Below are 21,147 nucleotides of genomic sequence, written 5' to 3' on the forward strand. Positions count from 1 at the left end.
TCGAAGTCGAAACGAAAAAGAAGATTATAAAAAAAAAGTGTAATCTAGTCCCTTAAGTCTTCAACTACGGGCACAAATCAAGGATCAGCGATAGTGCATTTTTCTTCCTCTGTTGCAAGTTAGGACGGAGTCATTACAATCAACCCACCGCGGAAATCAGACTATAGGCCCGAATTGATAATCGGTGACACATTTCGATTCAAACATAACGAAAAAACTAAGTTTTTCTAAAAAAAGAGACGACAAAAAAGTACAATCTGTCCCCTCAAAACTCTACGCACATGAATCCCGGATCAGTGATAGTTCATATTTCTTCCTTTACAAGTCACATTTGATGCAAGACCGGGGGATCGCAATCAGCCCACCGGAGAAATCTTGCCATTCTCACGGGATGGAGTAAAAATCTTTCGATGAATGGAAATTTCTACAAAGCAGGCGCACCTGAAAGGTAATTTACGGACCTACTACCTGAAAATATTAACTACGGACACGAATCCTGGATAGGTGGCAAAAATGCATTTCATTTCCACCTCAGCCACATTTCTACCCAAACATAACTTGACAAAGTAACTATGTTTTAAGAGAGAACTAAAACTCTTGAAAATCTACGCACACGAATCTGGGATCGGTGATAGTGATAATTCGTCCTTAGTCACTGGGGACGGAGCGGAAATCAGACGACGAATCTAAATTTCTACAAAGCAGTCTCTTACTAAAACGCTCAAACTCAAACCACTGACACGATTCCCGGATCAGTGACAATACCTTTCATCTCCAATTTAATATTATTTCAATCCACGACGATCATTTGACGGAGAAAGTACCGAAGTCCAAACAAAAAAAAAAAGACGATAATAAAAAAGCCTCAAAAGCCTTCGGACTACGGACACGACTCCCGGATCAGCGATACTGCATATTTCCACCATTGATACAAGTTCGGATGGGCCCCGGGACAAGTGATTTTCCTGACACCCCCCACCTGGAAAATTCTCGAAAATTTCAACCAAACTCTTTAGATTTTGCTCCTTCTTCTCTTGAAGCCCCCCGGGCCGTTCCCGGATGGGCCCATGTGTTAAGAGGGCACTTGGCATCCCGATTACAATCAATCAACCGACCGCAGGAATCTTGCGAATCTCACGGCAACGGAGCAAAAAAAAAAATCAGACAACGAATCCAGATTTATACAACACAGTCGTACCGTACCAGAACGGTAACTCACGGAACTAACTCCTCTCGCTTAAACGCTCGATTTATGGACAATTCCGGATAAATGGCAATACATTTCATCTCCACTTATATATTTCAATCCAAGCATAACTTGAAAAAAAAATTATCGAAATCCTAACAACGAAAAAGATAACAAAAATCAGTACTCACCTTTGCATTGTAAGCATCTGATTCTGTTATGGACTGATTTCTCAACTTGTGAGTTAAATATCTTAGCATTTCAAGACAGACCGGAGACCCTCAAAGTTTTCTTTTCTTTGTTGTTGCTCTCGTTATTTTTGTTGCACCCACCGTTTCGGAAACACTCACTCTACAAACACCGGAATATACATATAATATATATTTCTTTTTTTTGAATATATATAATGATCTGTTTTCAAAATAAAATCACAGCAAGAAACATATAGACGTCGACGGCGGAGGATAATTTCTTTTTCTTTTCCAGTGCATCCACTGGTGAAATACCAGGAACTGCTTCAAAGTCCACACCATGTATAAAACAGGTTGACGGTGACGACGACGACAACAACAACAAAATGCGTCTTCTTCATCGACGGTGGAAACGAACGAGCGGCACCCGTGACGGCACTACTACTTCTACGAAGACGGCACGGGAAGTTCAACATTGTTGGTAAAGGGGGAGGAAAATTAAAACAAAAAAAAAAGGACTCGTCCCCCCGTGTGGAATTTTTTGTTTTTCTTTGAGAGAGAGAGAGAGAGAGGATCACTGAAACACGTCCAGCCGCGTTGACGGCAACTGCCGAACTGAGGGTCTGAGAGAGAGAGAGGCGCGCGCTCCGCACCGAAGGAGAGAGAGAGAGGAAAAAAAAAATCGGTGTGTAGGGAAATCGCGCACACACGCAACGCAACTAGTCGGCACAGTTATTACTACTACTACTACCACTACTACAACACGAGCGCGCGCGTGTTGTGCATGGGTGTCTAGGAACAACCATCTCTCTCTCTCTCTCAAGCAAAAATGTTGTTCTCCGGATATAAAAATACAAAAAGCTCATTCGGGACTGTTCACTCTCCTCGGGACTCGTTCACAGAATCTCTCTTCTCTCTAACATTCTTGAATTTTCAACCCGGGTCGGAATCTACATCGGTAAACGGAGCCGTGATGATAAAGTGGTAATAATAATAATAATAATAATATAATCCGTTTCAGCGCGGTTCCGAAAGGAAAAAACAACTTCTCCGGAATAACAACTGAACTCCTACGCGGAGGAGCTTCCCGAACTTTTTACCGAACGCACGAGGAGCGCTAGTCTTTATAGTGTGAGAAACTTAACGCTCTCCACCCCCTACGCCGGTAGTAGATCGTCCCGTTGCCGATGCTGATTGGTCGGATCGCGTGTTGGCGCCGTGCCAAGAGGTGGGAGGCGGAGGAGAAGGAGAGAGTCGGATGAGAGAAAAAAGAGAGAGAGAGCGCCGCGCGCGTGGAGTGTGTGAGGAGAGAGAGAGAGAGAGAGAGAGAGTGTGTGTGAGAGGAGTAGTATCTTTTCTTCTCTCCTCGGACCAGACTGCGTGGAGCTTCCCGAACTTACTATATGTACGACAACCCCAGTCGATGTTGTGTGTGTGTGTGTGTGTGTGCTCTTCAAGGGTGAGTGAGAAAGATCGTGGCGCTGCTGCTGCTGCTTCTGTGGGAATGGATGGATGGATGATGATGATGGGGCATAAAGGAAAAAAGTGTCGTCTGTGCGTTCGAAGCAGTGTTTTGAGAGGGAATGGATGGAAAAGGGTCCGGTCGGTCCTCTTATGAGAGTATGACGTGTGCTCTTTCGTATTATGATGGGGGTGCTCCCTTCCTCTCTCTCATCAAAGAACTTCAAGGACGTGGAGGTAAACTCTTTATTTTTTTTTCCTTTCCTGTCGCGCGAAACACTGTGTGTTCTGTGTATAACCGCTTTGCGTAACCGTTACTAGTTTCGCCCACCCGCTGATGCGGAAGTGGAGAAATGATTTTGGATGGTTTTTTGTTGTTCTTGTTGTTGTTATGTATTATGATCAAGGATGAGCTGGGACTAGGTTCCATTTCCGCATTCGGGTATGTGCGCACTGCATTTCAAACAATTCTGAAATTTTCTTCTTTCATCAATTCTGGAGAGAGATCATTTTCATAAAATTTTTCTTCCCTGTGAGTTCCAAAATTTTTTATCTTCTATAAATTCGGGATTTTTTTTGTTTCATTTACTTTAAATGTGTTTTTTTTTTCTCCGTTGAGCCTGAAAATTTTTTTCTTTCAATGTTTTACAAATATTTTCGTTGATTGATTCAGAAAGTTTTTTGTCTCATTAATTATGACAGAAATTTTCTTTCATTGATTCTGAACTTTCTGCTTTAATTTATTTTGAAAATTTTTCTTTCATTTATTTTGAAAATTTTTCTTTCATTTATTTTGAAAATTTTTCTTTCATTTATTTTCAAATTTTTCTTTCATTTATTCTCAAATTTTTCCTTCATTTATTTTCGAATTTTTCTTTCATTTATTTTCAAATTTTTCCATTCATTGATTCTCAACTTGTTTTACTGATTCTCAACTTGTTTTACTGATTCTCAACTTTTTCCTTCATTAATTCTGAAAATATTTCTCTCATTAATTCTGAATATTTTCTCTCATTTATTCTGAATATTTTTCTCTCATTAATTCTGAATATTTTTTTATCTCATTAATTCTGAATATTTTTCTCTCATTAATTCTGAATATTTTTCTCTCATTAATCCTTTAAAATTCTTTCTCACTGATTCTCAAATTTTTTTTTCTCACTGATTCTCAAATTTTTTTCTCTCACTGATTCTGATTTTTTTTCTTTCATTGATTCTGATTTTTTTCTCTCATTGATTCCCAAATATTTTATTTTTTCTGAATTTTTTTCATTAATTGTGGAATTTTTTCTCTTATTAGTTCTTTATATCCTTCCATTAATTGTGAAGTTTTTATTTCATTAATTCTGAAGTATTTTCTTTCATTGATTCTGAAATATTTTCTCTTACGAAAAATCTGAAATACTTTCTTTCATTAACTCTGAAATTCTTCTTCGTGAATCTAAAACACTATTCATTTTGAATTTTTTTTTTAAAAAGCAGAATTTTTTCAATTTTCATAAATATCAGTGGTTTTTTTTTTTCATAATTTCACAATTTCTTTTTTCATAAATTTCCTGTTTTTGCTTTCCTGTATTCTAAAATACTTCCCTCAGTTTATTTGGAATTCTAAATAATTCTCGATTTGAAATTATTTTCTTCTTCATTTCTTTGTTTTTATGATGATGTTGCTTTTTCAGTTATTCTTTTAATCACTCTCAATTTCTGAAATATCAATAATTCAGAGAGTTTAATAATTTCGAGATTTGGGTTTCTCGTTTTCTCTGTTCAAATCCAAATTTTATGCTTAATGCTAATTTATATTAATTATGGGGTTTTTTTTTAAATTTTGAACTTGATTTTTCACAACTCTGAAATTATTCTGTATTTTCATTCAATATTCTGAATTTAATAATAATTCTGAAATTATTTCCTTTTTTTTCACCAATCTTTATCCGAGGTGTCGGACCGGGTTCTCGATTTGAACAAAGGCGCCAAATTAATTCATTCCATGCCCCTTGTATTTTTTCAATTCTTTCTTAGAAATTTAGTTTTTTTGTTTCCCATTCCATTCACTTTTTTTAACGCCAAGAGAAATTTCTACCGAAGTTCAAAGAGAGACCACATAGGTGGAGATAGACTTGAAAGGCGGCTACTACTAAACCAGACATGCACCTCGTCCATATTCCTCTGCGGAACGTCTTACGAATTGGTACATGTGGGAATGTGCGTGTACGTATAGCGAACCTTCCGTGAAGTTTGTTTCTGCGTAATGTTTGTTATGTGTAGTGCTGCCATCTGCCATCAATTATTTTAAACTATACGTTTTTTCTCAACTCATAGTGATTGAAGTGTAATGAATGAATAATTATACCGTTGTAGAGGCCCGTTGCTTTCTGCGGGGAGACTTTTTAACGGGGAGATTGGCTCGCATTCGCACTTCGAAGTTGGGAACCGCAGAAAACCAACTTCAGCGACGGTGGGGTTTGAACCCGGATCCTCGCGATGCGAGTCCGTCATTATGACCACTCGCCCACCACACTTGAAAGGCTTAAGGGGAGGGGATGTGCAATGATGCTGATGTCGATTCATGTACAGTCGATCCCGCTTATAACGTTTTTCAAAAAACTACAAGCAAAAAGACGTTTTAAGCGGGAAACGTCTATAAGAGTTATGGCATAGTTTTACACCTGACCATAGCTTTTTTTTATTCCTTTTTAATTTATTAACAAACATTACGGGGCATAGAGATTTAATATGGGAGTAATTATTTGTCATCACAGTCAAACTATAACCGTTTCCGTGAAAACTGGATAAGATTACATGGCAAATTTTCTAGCCGTTAGACAAAATATTGAAAAGTTTCCAGTCCTTTAATTGCTTCTGCAAACGTTGCAATTGATGGTGACTGTGGTTAGAGTTTTTGTTACCAACTTGCTCTGAGATATTTAACTGTGTTCGGCAAAATTTAACGCTTTCACTGCTCCATTTTCCAAAATTTCAAAGGTCACGAACGCATGGTATTGGATGTTATGGCATGGTATTGGAATTAAATTAAAAGAAGTGCAGTGTTGGGAAATCCGATTTTTTCGTATCTGAAAAACCGCTTTTTAAATGCCTCTGGCGCATACCGCAGCCCATGCGTGTAACTTTAGATGAATGCAGTGGTTTCTCTTCACACAAATGAGGATTTTCGGAACCCCAAAATCTCCAGTTTTGTTTTGTTTTTTTTTAAATTTTAAAAAATTAAAAAAAAACTAAATTTTCGAAATTTCTGTACAACATTCTTACAGTTTTGCTAATAAACGTACCGTTTACCGCATAATTCTATTGATCTTTGTTGTAGAGATATTTAATTTTGAAATAAGGGCTTATTCGCTGATCACCCTGTATATACAGTCGTCTATAACACCACTATGAGATGATTAATTTGGTGGAATCAATCTAATGAGGCAAATTTGAATAAGACCGCACGGGCGAAAAAAGTAGCCTCTTCTGAGAACTTTTTCTAAAGTTCTTATCCCCTATTCAGAGATAGATGTAACTTCGATCAACCTTGTGTATTTGAACAGTGGTAAGGGCAATTACGCTCTGCACTCTATTGTTGGATAAAGTGAAACAGCAAGAAAAGTAAATGTTTAACGCTAGCACACATAATCACCATTATCGTTTCTTTACATGATAAAAAGGTGGAAAAAGTACGAGGATTTAAAGGGAGTAAAAAGCCCGTTGTGAATTTTCCAAACGTTGTAAGCGGGAATAGAAAAAAATTTAAACGTTGTATCCGGGAAAACTTAACATTACCAATATAGGAAAAAAGTTAAATTCACGAAAATTAGTCGTACTAAGCGGGAACGTTATAAGCGGGATAGACTGTATATGAATATACATTATATCGGTTAGCTCCGCCATTGACGCTGGGGGGAATGGCAATGCCCAACCCCCATGCACCTAGCCGTTTATACGTCCATGGAAGACCCCGAAGATTTCAGTTTCCGGGCAGGGCCCGGTTCGGGAATAATTACGGGAACAGGGACGTCTCAATAGTTTCGGAGGGGACACCGAGAATCCGTCATTCAAAAATTCATATATTTTTACATAATGAAAATTTCGAATTGATGAAAATATGTAACAGCATCTCTATGAAAATTGAGTATTGGTGAAAAAGAAATAATTCTAAAATTAAAGAAAGAAATAATTCCAGATCTAAATCAAAGAAATAATTTAAGATTTGATGAAAACATTCAATAATTTTGGGTCCCCGTTTTATATATACTTACTAAAAAAAATTTAATTTATACCTGTTTTTCATTTCCATCACCCTGAGTGCGGGCCCGGTGCGACTGCACCTGTCGTACACCCCCAAGGACGGCTCTTTCCCTCGATCTCCTGAACTCATCAATTTAGACATAACACAGTTTTAAAGTTTTGCAAAGAAAATATATAAGTTGATAAATTTATTTCAAATACTTATGGCAAACTTATGGGCTATATATATATATATATATATATACACACACACACACACACAAATAGAGTGAAACCAAAACCAAGCTGCCTTAGTGTCATAGAGACTCAAATAAGCAGGGCGATATAATGAATTTAGGGACCCAGTAACAACCAACTATTTTAGTGGTCGCCAACCCTAATTTATCAATTATAGCTCATTAAATAATTTGAGTGTTCCTGTTCGGGGCACGGAACACACGTTGCCCCACCCGTCAAGTCACCACAGAGAAAACGTGATCTACACGACTGAATGTGTTGCGGAAATTTATAAAAAAATTTTTGCTTGTTTGGCCCCTAATTTATTTTTCCCGAAATTTCTTTGAAAATGATCATTATCGGTGATTCATAGCTACGAGAAATACCGAATTAGCCGAAAATTTTAACGATTTTGAATTACAGCGCCATCTCTTGAACAAAACTCGAAACATTTGATTGATGATTTTTTTTTTTTATTAATTTAGAAAAGGAAAACAACTATTATGAGCTTTTTAATTGAGTTTTTTTTTTTCAACATCATTGTAATGTGCAGCGTTTAAATAAGTTTTTGAGTAATGGGTTTCGGAGTCGCACAACAATTTGTAAAAACACATATATATTACAATACACACATACGTCGATTAACAATGAAGTCTATTTATAAGTAATTCTGTTGCTGAATTCTATTTTTTTTTTTCAAACCAAGCAGCACTCGGGCTCGATAGCCCGAAACTGCGTAGGTCTCACTAGGTAGTATAATTTGCTACCTAGTGAGTTGTACCGAAAGTGTAAGTGTGTGTACCTAACAGTCTGGGTGCGTAGTGTTGTGTCTGATTTTTCAGAACTGACATCTATATTTCAGAGGTGAAGTGTAATGGTAGAATATTTGTACCATTTGTAGGCCTGTTATTCCCAAAAACGTCGACTCAAGAAAACTTCGAGTAAAGGGAAAATTTTTACGTTAAAATATACGGGAAAAAAGTTCTGTGGGCTGAGTGGGTACTTCGACTTTCGTTAATTGTTCAAGCTCAGGGGACAGATGAAACCGCCCACAACCCCGGAATGATGCAACCGCAATTTACTTCCGTTATCTCAAACGAGGCGAGGTTTGTCAGAGGACCAAAAATAATAAAAATACTTTTGCCTAAAAATGTACGGGTCTATTTAAAAAAAAAAAAAAAAGACGGTGTTTTATATTCTTTTATAATAACTTCATCTTCTTCATGGCCACTACAAGGTTTCGGTTTTAGTCCGGGGGCCAGGGATAATTTTTATCTTTTTACACACTATAAACCCTTGAAAAATCTAATCAAGGTTCTCCACCAAACAACTCAACCTACAGGACCCCCTACTACATGATGTTGAGGCCAGCCCTTCTTGATATTCTGTCACAATTTATCAAACCAGATTTTCCCAAACAAAATGCAGTGGCACTGTGCCACGGAAGTGCCACGAAAATAAGGTAATTGATCGATATTGAAACTCGTCCTTGATGATTGAATGGAAATATTATTTATTGTTACACACCCCACACAAGTCCATTATCTAGAAATTATTTGACTCATTGTAACATTTTTTTTCAATTTTCAATGTTGTCTAATTCCGATATTTATTTAAATTCTCGAGGAAAACCAAGATGATGAGATGAAGTTTTATTCAGAAATTTACTTCTTTTTTTTCATGAAATTCCCCTCTCTTAATTAGTTTGCACGTCTTTAAAAAACCTCATTATATTCATTCGTCGTCTTTTGAAGTGTTAGGATTTCATTGAAGAGAGAAATTTTAATAATTTTTTCAGTTTCATTTTTTTCGATCCGATTTATAATTTTTGTTTGCTTGCGCCATCTAGTGTCATATTTATACAACATATATAATTTTAGTTATTTATCAATTTAGTTATTGATTAAATTTATACTGAACTATTATCAATATTATGATTTTTGCACATCTTATTTTAACAAAATGAAGTTAATTTGTTTCAACTAAGTTTTATTAAAGATAAATTTAATTATATATTACAATAGATAATGTGTTTCTGTTCAACATTTTTCGCGTAGTACAAAATGGATATACTTAACTGTCGGTTTCTGTTCTCCGTCCTCGTCTAGAAGAAATTGCGCAAAAATCACTCAGATTTTAAGGTCCAAAAACATCAGATCACTGTTATGGTGTGCGCAAATGTTACCGGCAATCATAGATTGCCCCTGCTTGTAGTTGGTAAATCCAAAAAAGGATGTTGGGCATGTTGGTGCCCAAAAAAGTGCTTGGATGGACCAAACAATTTTTTCCAGAATTGTTTCAGAAAGTTTTCGTGCCTCAATTTAGAGCTCATATGGCCGAAAAGCAGTTGCCGCCGGAAGCACTTCTGTTAACGGACAATGTCCCGCCACACCCCTCTTGTGAACTAAAAAGTGATGAGGGTTGGCAAAATAACATGCTTCTACCTCCCAGCGAATACAACTCCACTTATACAGCCTGTGGACCAGGGCATAATTGAAAATTTGAAGCGACGTTACAGAAAAGCTTTTATTGAAGGCTTGCTCTTATCTGATGATGCCATGACTGTCAAAGAATTTTCGAAGGGATACAACATAAAGGACACTATTTTCAACGTCGCCACTTTTCCTGGGCTAACCTTATATTGAAGTTGACATTGGTCGTTTTGTAAAATTAAATACAATATGTATGTATTATTCACTTTTAAAGATTTTTCATTTTCGTCCCAAGCTCGCAACGAAATCACGTCACTGTGCATATATATTAAGAGATTTCTGTTATCCGTCTACTCGGTTATCTGTCACTTCCCTGGTCCAGACGGTGACGGTTAATCGAAGTTTTACTGTATAGTAAAAAATCCATTTATAGTTGTCGGGACATCGGTTTGCGTTGTTAATTTTATTTTCTGCTCATCTTGAAACTAAGTAGATCTACAGACAACCCCCCCCCCTTCCCCATCATTATCAACCTGTAAGACTAAGTAGGAAGTCAGAAAATGTAACCCCGTCCTTTCCTTAAAGAAGGGACTACTTTATAACCATATTCGGTTTACAATCCTATTCTGGCAGTGCAGCAGTAGCCGCTATAATCCATGTAAGCATGAAACTACATTTCCCATCGATTTACAGGTGGTTTCCTGGCTATTAGGCCCATGGTCTAAAACATTTTCTTCCTGAAGTTTCGCCATCATCTGTGGCAGGCATCCTCTGAGATTAAACGGATGCCCTAGGTCTACCTGACAAGCGAGAAAAGCTTCGTACTTCTGCAATTAGAAAATACCATAATACGTAAAATACTTTAGACAGTTCTATTCAAACTCCTCGTGTAATAGCTGAATAATATAAATACATATAGACAGGGTTTTAACTTAAAGCAAAAATATCTTCTTTTAGGCCGGAATTACACTATAAAAGATCTTTTACCAAATTTTTATAGTGTAATCCAGGTGGTAATGGTTCTAACCATTTGAAAAAAGGAAATGGCGCTATTGAACATTTTGCAACCAGTTAAGTTGGAAAAAAAAACCGAGTTGTCCAGTTTTATAGTCATCGTATTCGTTCTTGAATTTCTTTTCGATTTAGTCATCAATCGGTTATTGTTATCGGCTACCTTGAGTTCCGACGTGATCACATTAAATGTATACAGTATTAAGAGAGAAACCATTTCGAAGATCAGAGAGAGCTCTCAATGCACTTCACAGTCCGTGTCTCAAAAGTTTAGACACTATAAATTTTTCTACTGCGAAATGGATACCTTTTCAAATTTTGGTGATTTTTTTTTTTTTTTTGCTTGTGATCAGAATGCAAAACTTCGGTCATTGTCGAGAAAAATCAGTTTTGGATTTTTTAAACTCAAAATTTTGAAAAATATCTCAGAAGTTTAGAACAACTTTTCAATTATATGCAAATTCCGAAGATTGTGTCTATATGGCGTATCAAAGACGTGATAGTATAAAAGTGGAAAGCTACCGGATTGATTTTCATTAAAAAAAAAATTGCCGAAGTCGTCGCATATTTTGTATGATGAAATCCTTTCAGTATTTCATTTGAAAGAAAAAAAGAAAGTCGGGCAAAGGCATTGCTGTTGCTTTGAGCAGGTAGAAATGAAGAGTATCTGACATGCACTGACCCAACGTGTCTCCCAAAAGGCAAAAACCTGGTTGTGGTAGGCAACAACACAATACAAGTTTACACGAAAACAAAACTGTTAGAAGATTGACTTCAATGCAAAAAATGACCTTGCGTGAAATTATGAAAGATCTAGGAGTGAAAATTTCAACTGATACAGATCAGAGAAGCTTGTTGTATTTGATTCACCATTTAAGAATGGTTAGGAAATCGCCTGTCGCAAGGAAGCACCAAAGAGAGGTAGAGACGAGAGACGGGAAATGGGCACGAAATCATATGGTTTATGGCGACAAATAGCTTTGTATCTATTTTTAGTGGTGCAAAAAAAAAATTGGAACTCACATGTTCCAGACGGATGTTTCCAGCAGATAGCAAGGTGGTGCTTCGATAATGGTATGGACAGCATTTGCTTCTAATATTCAGGCTTTCTTAACTTTTGAAATTGGTCACCAAAACTCTGCTTAAAGGGGATCCTCGAGAACAATTTGCTATTGATTGGAGATTTAGGAAGACCATGGCATTAGAAGGAAGACCTTGGCATTTTATTTGATTATATCTATTCAAAGATCTGCGGCCACAAAAAAGCTCTTTAATCGTGAAAATGTACCGGTTTTAGACTGGCCATCGATGAGCCCTGACTTGAATCTTATTAGGAACGTATGGGGCATACTTACGATAAATGTATTTACAAATGCAATACATTATTCGACTGTTGATGACTTAAAAAGCTTTATCGAAGAAGAATGGTGCAATTTTGATGTTGAAACCCTACAGAATTTAATTAGATCACACACCTCATCGCTTAATCAGATCAGAGGTTGTTGGGGAAAAAAATGAAAAGTATATTAGCTATTAAAAAGCCTGTAATTTTTCTAAATATGAATTTTCCCTGAACTTTTCTGAGACAGACATTTTTTTGTATTTTCGATACTATAAATATTCTAGACGTTCTTTCGTAGAAATGTATTTTCTATAAATGTAGAAATGCTTCAGGTATTATCCACTAAAAAGTGCGCCGTATTTTTCTTGTTATTTTAAGAAAAGCGCATTATCTAAATTTTTGAGACGGACTGCATGTATAGCAATGGTATTTAGTTTTTATAACATAAAAGTAAATGTTGCTCAACAATGAAATTTTGTTTTTTTTCACAGAAGCAATATTGTGAGTTTTTACCATAAAAATTTTGCCGTTGTTTTATTTTTGCAGTCATAACGTTATTTGAGTTTCGACAGTGTTTCTTGAATATGTGACTCACGTCCAATAAAACATTTCTTAAAACTAATTTTCATTTGAATTTACAGGTTGGAACCATGTTCCCGAAGATCACGAATGATTCATAGAGGTCAAATATCGAGCAAGGGTTGTCAAGTTCCAATCAGAGACTAATGTTAACTTCGACAATGAAAATGACAGGAGTTCAATATAGGTCCAGTATATTGGTAAGAAAATCTTTGGAAAAGCGTAATATTTACCGTGTGTTATGAACCAGAAATTTCAACAAGGCCTCTCGGAGCCAGAGCCGGAGTGAGCCGTTAATCAAGATTATCCTAATTAAGGATCCCCCCCCCCCACACTTACGTCTTAGATCCGAATATGCGTTAGGAGGTAAGAGGCATAGCTGATGAAACTTTGCTGACAAAGTGGGGGAATGGAGTCAATAAAGGCTAAAAATGTCCAGACGTAATTCTTGGATAGGCTCCTAATTTACTCCACTAAAATCACACCTGACCATCGTGGTAAATTTATCCTGTAAAAAACGCCAAAAAATGTATTTATAGATTTATATGCATCATCGACTCCAGATGTAGATTGCCCCTGTTAGATTCCCCATGGGAGGGAGGCATGAATTTGATCGAATCAAATCAACGCAATCAAATGTGTATACAGTAGTGAGAAATATTCTTGTTCCGTCTCTTCGAACGAAATTTAGAGAAGCGTTTCTCAGAAATTTTGCCTTTGTGTGAATCCCTTAAATAACATCCATATTCTACGGAACCCTAGATTTGATATTCATAAGAGTACCCCTCAAAATAATAACCATTTTCTATTAATCCCTTGAAATAATTATGCATGTTTTACGGAACCCGGGAAATCATACTCATTACTATAACTTGTTGACATCGCTATTTTATTGGTATCACCCGTGGTACCAGCGATAGCCGGGAGAACCCTAAGGTTCCACGGAATCCCGATCGAGAAATTCTGGTCCACAGTAATACATGTGCATACACGCATTCAGATAGAAATTTGTTTAAGAACTCCTTTTCTCTCTCCACCTTCGACAAACATTTCCGTATTTGTGGAATGTCCTTGACGTCTCGTCCAGGGAGATTTCCGTACCCTGGGTACCCCCCATCCCTCCGACATACCTCTTATGCATAGAACCCTGTAAATTTCGAGGAGCCACCATGTTCCCAGACCCTCGCCACTCGGCGTAACATCTTCACACGATGATCCCACCTGCTGCTTTCGGTAAACCCGGCCACGCCCTTGAAAATTACACTTAATGGTGTGTTTGCTTTTTACTTTTTCTTGAATGTATGGCTGATGTGTTGTGTGTGTGCTTTTAATTTTTCAATGCAAACACGGGCACACAACCGAATGTGTTTCGGTCATCTCTTTCAGAGAACCCTCATCATTTTTCTAGTTTTTTTTTATCAATTTGCAATAATGCAATTTCTAGAAATGCAGGGGGGGGGGGGCCCTAACCGAGATGTTGTGAGCCTTATCGATACAAACTCGTCTTGATACTTGCAGACGAGGTTAATCGGTCCATTGAGGACTCGTGTCATTATGGAAAGGTTTATTCCGAGTCATTAGAATGTCTGGCGTATATCAGTAAATTGTGTTTCATCGATAGTTTCCGTTCAGTGGAGGCTGAGCCTGGGGTGCTGCAAATGATCGAGCACCAACAGTAATCTGTAGCACTAGACCGAGCACCCCCCAGAATTAATTCGGAAAAATCGGAGCCTTCTACCTAAATCTCAAAATGAGCACTCACTGGGGCTGAATGAATTTGTTGCCCGATACTCCCGGAGCATGTAAAAATTCCACTCGGGCATGTATTATTCCGACCACATGCCCGATGCGGGCGTGTAAAAAAATTAAAAAAAAATAGGGAAATTTCTGCAGCATCTTCAACCTGTTGCTCGCGAGCACCACGGTTGAAGCACCCAGAGTGCTCGATGCTCGTGTCCGATTTCGTACTCGTGAGAACTTGATCAACTTTCCAACTAAACGCCCTTCGTACAAATTGCATTCAAGGACTGAAATCGCCCCGATTTCATGCATTAGTATGCCAAACTTGCTATCAGGGTGCTTATCCTTGGATGATGGGCACAAATGGTGCTCACGAGTAGAAAAAGATTGATTACCTCTAGTTCAAAGAAATGAGAAATGCCAAAATATATTTTTACGTAACACTCACGAAGTACCAACGTCTACGGCAGGCATCTTCACCCTGTTGCTTGCGAACACCCACAGTGCTCGATGCTCGTGTCTGATTTCGTGCTCACAAGCACTCTTGATCACCGTCCCAATTAAACACCTTGTACAAATTGCATTCAAGGATTAAAATCATCCTAATTTCAGGTATACGCACGTCAAACTTGAAGTAAGCGTGCTCTTCTTTTGATGATGGGTACAGGCAGTGCTCGCAACTACAAAAAAGTTGGAGACCTCTGGTCTACCATATCTCTTTCACTAGAAATCAGGACATTAAATATGTTGATTAATGTATAAAATTTCCTGTCATTCCCACGATCAGAAAGCCGGATCGCATTTTGCACCACAAAGCTGAACAAAACCGCCACAAATCAATTTCAACACTGCGAATTTATTGTACTTCTGGTGGCCACTATGCTGTCACGGGGATTAAACCCGGGCTTTGACGATAAAAGGCTGTGTCACCATCTAAAATTGCACAATTCATAGTAAATGTTTTCACGGGAAGCATTGTTGCAATTGCCCGTGGAGTTCGGGCTAACCGCAAAATTCCAGCAAGTCAGCGCTATATGACCTATAGTAATGATAGACAAATTATAGCCCACTCAGAGGTTCTATCCGGCCCGCCGTTTCAAAATAGTTGTACAGAAATATTCAATTCGTGTTTAAAAAAATTCATTTAAGGGGCATATGTGAGAGGACGTGCGTTCGATTACCCGCAACAGCATTTGAATTTTCTTTCTTTCCTGAATTCTTCTCATTAGCCAGCTGTTGAAGACCTTCGAATGGATAGCGGAGAGTGACATCATAGGCGCCGGAACCTAGGAGCTGAGGCCATTTGAGCCCCCCCCCCAATAAATTTTTGTAAGGGGGCTGAGCCTTCCCCACAATATTTCCGGAAAAAACACAATGCAATGCACCTTTCCTCTCCTGTGTACGTGCTTGAGTACCGTATATACGGGACGACCAGCAACTTTTAGCCCCCCTCTAATGTTTTCTTCATCTCGGCGCCTCTGAGTGACATCATCCTTTAACAAAGACCTTTGGTTAGTGAGTGAAAGCGTATTGTTCAAATTTACAGGGTGGTGTTCAAATGTCCCATTTGCCCATGGAGAAATCAGGGTCTGGATATTTATCAACTAAACCTCGATAACAGTTTGTGGCCCCACCTAAATTATTTGTCAATTATAGTCCCAGACTAGCTGCTCCAGAGATAGATCTGGGATCTTCTGTACGATGTTCTCGCCCAACACACCAATTATATCGCTATATATATATATACTGTTTTTCCAGAAAACCCTACCACAGTGGTTCTCAAACTTCTCGCGCCCGTAGCTCCCGTCTTTGCCCTGCTGTCATTAACCAGTAGCTCCCTTACTTCAGCGGGAACACAAAGGTGAACCAGTTGACTACGGCAAATAATTCAGTGTCGCATCAACATGGTTAAGGATTGGTGGAATATTTACATGGTTAATATTGGCGTGAAAACTTGATATTAAAAGTTTTCCACAGTGCCGCATGTATTCTGTATTCCAACCAACCAGCTTCTCGGTTTTGAAGTATTTTAGTTGGAAATAGTTTTTTTTTACCAAGTTTAAAATTGATTTTTCATGATTCGTATGAAAAAATATGCAACTCTATTTCCATGCATTCACGAAACCATTAACCAATAAACAAACACGCACATTTGTTGATCCCCGTTGACGTCAAATCACGCCATAATTCGTAGAGATGCTAAATTTTCTACGAAACGGCTAAATGCATCGATACAAAAGAAAATTTATTTCAATGTGTGTGTGTGTGGTTTTTTATCCCCATGAACTTGATCCGGTTCATGGTGAAACATGGCGAACTAAAAAACAAGCAAAAAAACGAGGAAATTCGTGACTTTATTGTGTATGCTTGTGCATCGGGTTGTGGGACGACATTTATTCCTTTATGGACACGGCCAAACTACATTGTATATAACTAAGCCTATTGTTTATGTCTCTCTCTTCCTTCGTATATAATAACTGTAATAAATTTTAAAAACCTGTCGTGTGTTGTTGTTGATGATGATGATAGTGAAATAATGGAAAATAATAGTAATGATTGTAGACGCACGCAAACACGTACAAAAGGAGAAACTTGGTTAACAGGGCGGAGATGCGAATGTGAACATTTTTCACGCTTACGCCCATCGTTTCAATGGGGTACATGCTGGTGTTTTTTTTTGTTTTATTTTATTTTTTTTAACGTTCACTTCTATTTTTTTTTTTTTTTTAATGGCTTCATTGTATATTCGGGTTTTCGGCTTTCATGCGGGTGCAAACTTTCGATATGGGATGGAAGTAAAGCCTTTTTTTTTGTTTGAACAGCCGGGCGTCACTGTGTAAGCCTTTTAAAAGGCTAGGCTGACAAAGATTGAAGAGAAATTACCAAAAAAAAAAGGCATTACACGTGTGGTATAGTCTGTAGAAAACCCTTGAAAATTGGCTTTTGTCATTGGCTCGTGTATGAATATGGAAAGTTAAACTTCCTGTTTCCCGGTTTAGGGACTTAACGGGGAACCGGCCCCGGTTCTTTCTTTACTAATGCATTTCCGTTCATAGGGGAGAAAGGGTTTCTATACCTTACAAAGACTACATAGGTTGTGAGAAAATCCAGTTGAAAACTGTTTGGAACTTTATATACAATACGTGATGATCCAAAACTTCAAGTAGACTATAAAACACCTAAAAAAGTAGTACATGACGCAAGTGGTGAACCGCTAGACGGCGCTGTCATTGACGTATAAAGCGTTGTTTTCGTCATTTATCGTTATTTCTAATGTAGATTGCTGAACGGAGGGCTAATACACTATTTTACCACTCACCAACTCCGCTCATATCGCCATACAGTAATTTACTTCCGATAGCGTTGGATAGAAAAGTTGAGGTGCCGTCTATCGGTAGTCACCAAATTTTCGGTACGCAAACCACTTGTTATGGAAAGCATGGATGGTTTTATTAATTAAGTGAAGTAGAACATACATTTTCACGTATAGTGCTGCGGACGGGAATGTTCTGGAACCTCAGGAATGGAACCCCTGGAATGTTTTCTGACAAGACGCGTGCCAGATCGAAAAACCATTGAAAGATTTTACTGGTGTGTTTGTGAAATGGGCTCTTTGTGATGTTCTCATACTCCTAGCACGCCCAGTCTTCTCCATGCAAGTGCACAGCCACCTTTAGGATTGTGCGACAGGTGCGGACGCACCGGGCCCCGTACTTATGGCTAAAATAACTGAATTTTCATTAATTCTGAAATTATTCTTTCATAAATTCAGAATTTTCATCCATTCTAGAATTCTGAATTTCCATCAGTTGTGGAATTATTTCTTTCATTTATTCTGAATTATCATGGGTGCTGGAATCATCTCTATCAATGATTTTTCTCATTTTCAATTCATTGATTCTCAATTTCCATTAGTTCTCAATACAATTTCTTTCATTAGGTGCGTATTTCAATTGGTTTGGGAACTATTTCTTTCATCTATTTAAAATTTTCTGCAACTTAAAATTTTCATTACTTTTGTTTGTTTTAATTTATAAGTTTTTGTCTGTGTTTTTTGTACGAATATTTTCCAGCATTCCTATATGTTTTGTGATAATGAATATGTTTTTTGATGCCGATTCTCCTCACCCACAGAATATATAAATTCGGGCAAAGTGGCATCGAAATTGTCAAGACGACTTCGGCCACACTATTATTTTCTCACCTGGCCTCGCGTTTGGTAAGGCCAGTGAGAAAGAATCCCGTTTCGCACATACAGCTGTGAAAACCAATCTCTCAATGGTTTTTCGATCTGACAAACGTCATGTCGGAAAACATTCCCTGTTATATTGTATTGTTTCTTGCTCTTGGGAAGTACGAGTGATTGCCCCACATCTGGATTCGCATCTTAATGTATTAGCATCAAGTCCTGTGTACATCGTTGCGAATCTTGGGTGTATAGCTTTATTTTAAAGATAATCAACCACAATACGTGTGTTAAACGCACGTATTGGGGCTCTTGTTAGTCAGACGTTATGAGTATGAAATTTGAGTATCAGACGCACATGGCCTGAAAGTTTATCGTTGAAAGTATTCGTCTGATGAGGCGTTGCTCACGAGTTCTAAATCTGGGACTTTTAAAGTGCATAAATGTGCCATCCTACACATTAATAGCCGTTTTAATGGAGCCTTCAGAACTGATAACGGTTTGTGGGGTTTTGTAATGGTTCTCCAAGGGATCTCAAGAAAGAATCTCATTATCGATACATGGATCACGTAATTCTTAAAACCAGACTAGAATACTCGTCTTACAAAAACCAGACGTTATTATTGTTATTATGATGCATATAACAACAAATCTATTCAGCCATTCTCTTCAGCTTCTCACCAGAAAAAAAAAATCCTAGAACCTTTCACCAAACCTTCACAAGAGGGATATCTCATAAGATGATTTCTCCTTGGAAGAGAATCATTTGGAATTTCACCGAGGGTGGTAGGCAGTAAGATGATATCCTGTATGGTAAGAAATAATGATGACCTTGTGCTTAGCGGGATTCCATAACCGAAAATATATATATATATATACATACACCCCGAATATTTGAACTTAACAGGGCAGAAGAGACAGTTTTATCTCGGATTTCCCTTGTATCAAGTAACGCTCTTCCTTCCAGTTTGAGGACAAGCGGTGGAATCTTTTCATATTATCTCTTTTTTTACGGCCATTAGTCAAGGGAAGACCATTAGTTACAAACTATACGCGTTGTAATTTACAATGAAAACGGAGAGAGAGAGAGTCTCGTTACCATGAGAATTTGGTCACTTAAACAGAGGGAGAAAGTTGTGGTGCGTATGGTGATTGAGTCGGCAGGTCATATACTGGTTTGGTTGAATGCCTGGTATGACAATTCTGGGACATTTTTTAGGTTACGTGTAGCAAAGAATAATCTATATTTAAAATGAGAATTTTTCGTTTTTGCATTTTTTGAATAATATCTATAGTCTGAAGATCTCGGGCGTAGATTTGGGAAGCAAATATTTTTTCTGAGTATGTATAAATTTTTGTTGTACATCCCGTATGTTTAAAACGTTTTCGAAAGTGATTTAGAACAGTGGCTCCCATCCGTTTATGTTACAATACAAATACCAAAGGCACGGAAGGCAAAAAATTAAAAATGCAGATATCAAAAATGCTGTGCATCAAAAATACTAAAATGCAACAGCCCAAAATAATAGCAATTATCACGAAAAAACGAATACACGCTTATAAAAAAACTAATGATTATGTTAAAATAAAATACACTGTGCCCTTAGAAAAAGTATGGTTACCTGAGTACCCAGCGTATATGGATAGCTCTTTGATTCACATCCCATTAAAAGCATTATTTATGTACAGGGCGTCCATACTCAAAAAACCCTATTTTAAAATAGCTTACAGGCGAAACCAGTCATCAGAAAATTGTGAAATTTTGTGGAGGACTTCGTGAATTGATGGGAATGCGTTGGGGGGGGGGGGGTAGTTGCCCATGCCACCACCAGAGGGCGTTTTATTAAGAAATGTCACATTTAAGCATTTAAGCAAACGTTTACAGTTACTGCAACAAAACATATTGCCTATGATGGCCATCATTTTCAGATGCACGTGAAATCGCAAGATGGCATGTTCCACATCTAACCGAAGTGTGTGCGGGGAAATGTTCAGCATGTGGCATGAAATATTGCCTTAAAGGTCCAGTAAAGTTCTTGGATTGTCACGACTTACCAGACGTTTCAAATGCCCTCAAAGCCAAAAATCGCATGGATTGAGGTCCGGGGATCGGGGAGGCTATAGATTAGGGAAGTGCCGGCTGATGACACGTTATTCTGTAAAATGTGTTTTAAGAACATTCTTAACTCACACTGCAATGTGTGGAGGAGCTTCGTCTTGCGTAAATGTTGGGTCTGCAAGGCAGTGACGTGCTTGCAGAGCCGGAACAATTTCGTTCTGTAACAGCAATGCATATCGCTTCCCGGTGATCGAACATGTCACTAGACCTGTAGAACGTGACTCCTCGTAGAATTAGGGACCGAGTATAAATGATGCAGTAAATCCGCAACACACCGTCACTTTTGGTGAATGCAACGGAATCTCTAAGATAGCGTGCGGATTTTCTGGTTCCTAAATTCGGCAGTTGTGAGTATTGACTGCATCATCCAAGTGAAAATGTGGTTTGTCTGTCCAGAGCTATAAATAATTCACGACAACCTGGAGTAAGGTAGTAC

At 37.9% G+C, this 21,147-nt stretch overlaps 1 protein-coding gene and 1 long non-coding RNA gene across 2 annotated transcripts in view; one reads left to right on the forward strand and one right to left on the reverse strand.

Annotated features, from left to right (window-relative positions):
- The window catches only part of LOC149088628 (uncharacterized), a 103,382-nt gene extending 101,794 nt beyond the window's left edge, over positions 1–1,588 (reverse strand). Inside the window, exon 1 of the mRNA XM_089248280.1 lies at positions 1,378–1,588. Coding sequence (XP_089104406.1) covers positions 1,378–1,446 — 69 coding nt within the window. The 5' untranslated portion in view covers positions 1,447–1,588. The remainder of the gene's footprint in view (positions 1–1,377) is intronic.
- A 1,362-nt stretch (positions 1,589–2,950) lies between these two features.
- LOC149088629 (uncharacterized) overlaps positions 2,951–21,147 on the forward strand; it is a 32,939-nt gene continuing 14,742 nt past the window's right edge. Inside the window, exons 1-2 of the long non-coding RNA XR_016194912.1 lie at positions 2,951–3,075; positions 12,729–12,866. This is a non-coding gene — a long non-coding RNA (uncharacterized LOC149088629). The remainder of the gene's footprint in view (positions 3,076–12,728; positions 12,867–21,147) is intronic.

Source organism: Pholcus phalangioides, unplaced genomic scaffold (assembly GCF_987345545.1).
Source record: "Pholcus phalangioides strain wild (caught in Gottingen) unplaced genomic scaffold, Ppha-v1.0 ptg000003l_1, whole genome shotgun sequence".
In the NCBI taxonomy this organism is placed as follows: Eukaryota; Metazoa; Arthropoda; class Arachnida; order Araneae; family Pholcidae; genus Pholcus; species Pholcus phalangioides.